This window comes from Malaclemys terrapin, chromosome 9, assembly GCF_027887155.1.
Source record: "Malaclemys terrapin pileata isolate rMalTer1 chromosome 9, rMalTer1.hap1, whole genome shotgun sequence".
Taxonomy (NCBI): Eukaryota; Metazoa; Chordata; order Testudines; family Emydidae; genus Malaclemys; species Malaclemys terrapin.
Genome location: NC_071513.1, coordinates 37,248,223 through 37,253,234, shown reverse-complemented (window position 1 = coordinate 37,253,234; position 5,012 = coordinate 37,248,223). Strand labels below are relative to the sequence as shown.

Here is a 5,012-nt window from a genome sequence, read left to right as displayed (position 1 = left end):
GTTTGCCAATGTTTGTCCTATTCTGGGGACAGGAAGGCTGGGATAAGAAAACATACCAGCTTTAATAAATAACTCAGATAGTACTTCTGCCATAATCATCCTGGGAGTTGTTATGGTTTCTGTGCACAAAGGGCAAAGCATGTTCTTTTGGTTTGGATGATTTATTTCAGATTAGGGGAAATAAATAAAGAACAAATAGAAATTTCTATAAGATGGAGGGAAGAATGTGTTAGTCACTCTGTAATATCCATCTAGAATTGACTTTTGGCACTAACCCCAAGCCTAATACAGAGAATCCTAATATTAAAAGTGCAGTAAAAAGAAAACAATCATAATATTTCCCCTATATTTATATAGCTATGTACGTACTCCAGAGGAGATTTTCAAAGGAACAAAGGGCAGTTAGGTGTCTAACTTCCACTGAAAATCAAAGAGCACTTTTGAACAATGAGATTCACAAACTACATGGGAAACAAATACAGAAAGATCAGACTGCTGATATTTAAGGGAGAATTTGAATTCCTCAATACATTGTGTGGGTGCCTTATCCCTCTCAAGTTCATTATGAGAGCTGGGCAAATAGCACAAAAGATGTTCTGAAATTTTTGAATGAATTCTCCTCAGTTGTGTCTACACCACTTTTGCATTGCCTTTTTCATGCACATTTATGTGATCAGGCTTTACTTGAATTAGTGCAACCTGGAATGCAATAATAATACAGGGTGTGGCATAGCTGCTTGCAGGAATCTAACAGATAGTAGGCCAGAGAGAAACATGCAGTCAGACGGTTTAAGGGTTCTTGGTGTCACATGTAGAATCCGATTTCACAAAGTATATTGATAGTAATTTTTAAATAAAAAGTATTTCACTGAAACCTGAGAATCCTTGCTTCCTCAGAAATACCACACATGGAATATATGCTCAGACCATGTGACTTGTGACCAATCAAAATCAGACTTTTTTTTTAACCATCTCAGTGGTAAAAAGAAAATTTACGCAATTTTTAAAATCAGAACATGTTTGACTGTTAGTAAAACTGCTATTTTTCTCTCAGATGTTTCACAAACCTGAAAACAATCAATTTTTTATTCTAAACAATCTATTATGAATATTTGTACCGGCATTGTTTGTATTTGTTTTATTACTCTGAACTCTGTTTAGCAGAAATGCCTTTTATTTTTTCAAGTATCAGAGGGGTAGCCGTGTTAGTCTGTATCCCCCAAAACAACAAGGAGTCTGGCTGTACCTTAAAGACTAACAGATTTATTTGGGCATAAGATTTCATGGGTAAAAAACCCACTTCTTCAGATGCATGGAGTGAAAAAAAACTTCAAAAACAGTCTTCAAAGAGAAACTGCAGAGCTACAATTCATTTGCAAATTTAACACCATTAATTTGGGCTTGAATAGGGACTGGGAGTGGCTGGCTCACTACAAAAGCGATTTTCCCTCTCGTGGAATTGACACCTCCTCATCAGTTATTGGGAGTGGACCACATCCACCCTGATTGAACTGGCCCTGTCAACACTGGTTCTCCACTTGTAGGATAACTCCTTTCTCTTCATGTGTCAGTATATTTATGCCTGCATCTGTAATTTTCACTCCATGCATCTGAAGAAGTGAGTCCCTATCCTTCCTGTCTGTCCTGAAGAAATTCTACTACCCCACAGAATAGTAGCTGCACCCCTACTTCTCCATTTGCACTCCAGATCTTGGAGAACAGGAATAATTCCTGATTTGTGGGATAGTTCAATTAATAGGCAGTGCTAATTTAAAAGGGCAACTTGAAATTGTCATTCTAGTTTAGGGTGGATATGGAAGGAAGATATGGTAGGATTTAGTGATCACTTAGAATCATAGAATCATTGAAGATTAGGGTTGGAAGAGACCTCAGGAGGTCATCTAGTCCAATCCCCTGCTCAAAGCTTAACACAACACATTTAAAACTAGAAGCATTTAACAAAATATTTATTGAAGATTAATCACCAAGATGTGAAGTCATGAGTGGGAGAGAAGCTAACATGATAGCACAGCCTGTATTTCCATTCTCTCTATGAGAAATTGTTTTCACTTTCTGTCTATGGCTTCTTGCTGTGCTTGAATTTTAAAAAAATGAAGAACTATATAGTGATTTGCCTAAAGGAACCATATTTCTCAGAAATGGCAGGAAAGGAATCCTTAAGTATGTCGATAAGAAACTGATGATTAATACATTAAAGATTCTGAAACTTGAGGCATCACATCCACATAAAGCACACCAAAAACAGTTAAAAAGGGAAAGGACATGGAAAATAGCATTTTGCCCCTTTGATGGAAAATTTCAAAAGTTTAAAGATCCAGGGTTTTGAAGATATTCCCTAGAAATATAAGATGCCTGTTTGGTATAACAGAGCCAAGACTCAAAATAAAGGGTTTGAGGAGGGTGGAAACAGACACCATGCTGTCCCCTTAACCCATTTCTCACTGCCATATATCTAAAAGTACACACAAATGGGACAAATCCAGCCCCATCTTCCATGGCTGTGGAAGGCACATTGCTAGAAGAACCAGTATGCAAGGAGGGGCTGTCGAGTTACATGGAACAGAGTGCTCCTGTGCACAAGCTCCCTGAACTGGGGTAGAGGTTGCTATATGGATAGTCCTGTCCAGCCATTTAGCTTGAGTGGACTGCAAGTTAAATGTCATTCTTAGATTTGAAGTGTAGCCATGCTCATCTTTAATTTAATTTAATTTAATTTAATTTAAGGCCACTCACACCAGTGTAGAGCAGAGCATGAGCTGCTGCAGTGTGTGGGCAGTGAGGAAAGGCCATAATTCTGTAGTGCAGACTGTTCCACTCAAAGAGTGCTACTAACACCACTAACCTTGGAGCAGCACTCAAGATTGGAAAAATTGTCAATACAACACTCTGGTAGCGAAGATGTGGGGATCTATTTCTAAACATGTCTAAAGGTTAGGTGATTTTTCTTTATAGATTTTTGCAGTTTCTTTAATAAGGAGCACGGAGGTTTACAGGATAAGCTGAATAACTGTGACAATGAAGGATTTTTTAAATAGTCAATAACATTGCTCCATGGCCTGCCAGCAAAGTAAGAATTGGGAAAATATACAGGGATGTCCAGATGGTTTTTAACACAACCCAACATTGTTCATTTCACCTGGCTTGCGTACTTTATAAACACACAATTCAGACCAGGTGTCTGAAAAGGTCTGTGTACCTGAGACTAGTTTTGAGAAAATCCAGGATGATGTATAATATTGAAAACACACGAAACTTAGTGTTCTAGACAATTTTACTTCAAAATCTGGTGAAATTCAATTATTTCATTTTGAGATAGGTTTGTGCCCTTGTGAGAGTTTTAAAATCCCCAGAGAGTTTTCCGAGCCCGGCACCGCGGAGCCAGCAGCGAGATGCCTGGTGTCACAGTGAAAGACGTTAACCAGCAGGAGTTCGTCAGAGCCCTGGCTGCCTTCCTCAAGAAGTCAGGAAAGCTGAAGGTGCCTGAGTGGGTGGATACAGTCAAACTCGCCAAGCACAAGGAGTTGGCCCCGTATGATGAGAACTGGTTTTATACCCGAGCAGCTTCCACAGCCCGGCACCTGTACCTCCGTGGCGGTGCTGGCGGCGGCTTCATGACCAAGATCTACGGGGGCTGGCAGCGCAACGGCGTCATGCCCAGCCACTTCAGCCGCAGCTCCAAGAGCGTGGCCAGGCGGGTGCTGCAGGCCCTGGAGGGGCTGAAAATGGTGGAGAAGGATCAGGATGGAGGTCACAAACTCACCCCCCAAGGACAGAGAGATCTGGACAGAATCGCCGGCCAGGTGGCAGCTGCAAACAAGAAACATTAAAATCCCCTGACACTGAAGAAGATAGTCACACAACTCCATCCAAACTTAAACTGTCATGTTTCACACAGCTCTAGTAATTTACCATTTTCCTTCATTTGAGAGCTTGCAGTCTGTAAATACACTGTGCATCGGTTTATCTGAACAACTCCAAACTTTGCATTGTAGAATGCGTTAGCCCAAATTTTGCTGTTTGAGTTTTTCTCTAGATTATGTATTTAGTTGGGAAACTGTGTGCCATTTAAATTAAGTGCTGCTGAAAATTCCTCTTATTCCTGGAGGAAAAAACTGATGTTATCTTCCAGTTTAAAAAATGGATAATCTGACTAACTATGGGACATTTCTTCTGTAACTTGTATACTTCACTGGAATGATATTTTCAACTGTTAATTGATCTATAGATTATGTACTAATTATATTGATTACTTAAGAATCCCCAGTTATCACTTTGAGGGTTGCCAGGTTCTTGCCCCAAGATCAAGCCCAGTATTATTCAGTTATTATATAGTTGGGAACCCTGGTGTGCACAGTTGCAACACTCAGACTATAGGAACGCTTTTATATTTACAAATATAGTTTATTAATACATTAGCACAGTCACAAACACCCCAAATGAGTAAGATAGATAGAGATACTCCAGAATGTACATCTGCACACCCATATACTCACACCATCTCTTGTAGAACAACCTGAAATGTTAGCCATCATCTTCCTCACCACCATCACCTTCTCCATCACCACCAGTGGCTATCATTCTGGCACCTCCCAAGGACTACATCTCTCTCTCCTACCACCCCTAGGCTTTGATGCCACTTTTATAATATGTTATGCTGCCGCTGCTATGTTTAATGCATATTCAGTAGGGGATTTTTCCCCCTTTTCCTTATTTGTATTTCCTCACTTTACTAATGTTGGACTGTCTTTTTTCCTATAGATTAGTATATCAATGATCTGAACTTATTATTTTATATGTCCATTTGTTACAATGGCCCTTTTGTGGTTAGGCATCACATTTGTTATTTCTGTCCTAACCAGTTATTTTGGATCTTTCCAAGTTCCAAGTTGTGGTGTACTTGTTAAGTTTAAAAGGGTATGAATTTAGGAAAGCCCCTATACCAACCTGCTTTAACACATCTCTATGTTAAAGGTCACAGCCATACATGGACC

At 39.6% G+C, this 5,012-nt stretch overlaps 1 protein-coding gene across 1 annotated transcript; it reads left to right on the top strand.

Annotated features, from left to right (window-relative positions):
* Positions 1-3,379: 3,379 nt before the first annotated feature.
* On the top strand, positions 3,380-3,848 carry LOC128843277 (40S ribosomal protein S19-like). Its single transcript, XM_054039985.1, has one exon. The coding sequence runs from the start codon at positions 3,411-3,413 to the stop codon at positions 3,846-3,848; it is 438 nt and encodes a 145-aa protein (XP_053895960.1). The 5' UTR covers positions 3,380-3,410.
* The last annotated feature ends 1,164 nt before the right edge of the window (positions 3,849-5,012 follow it).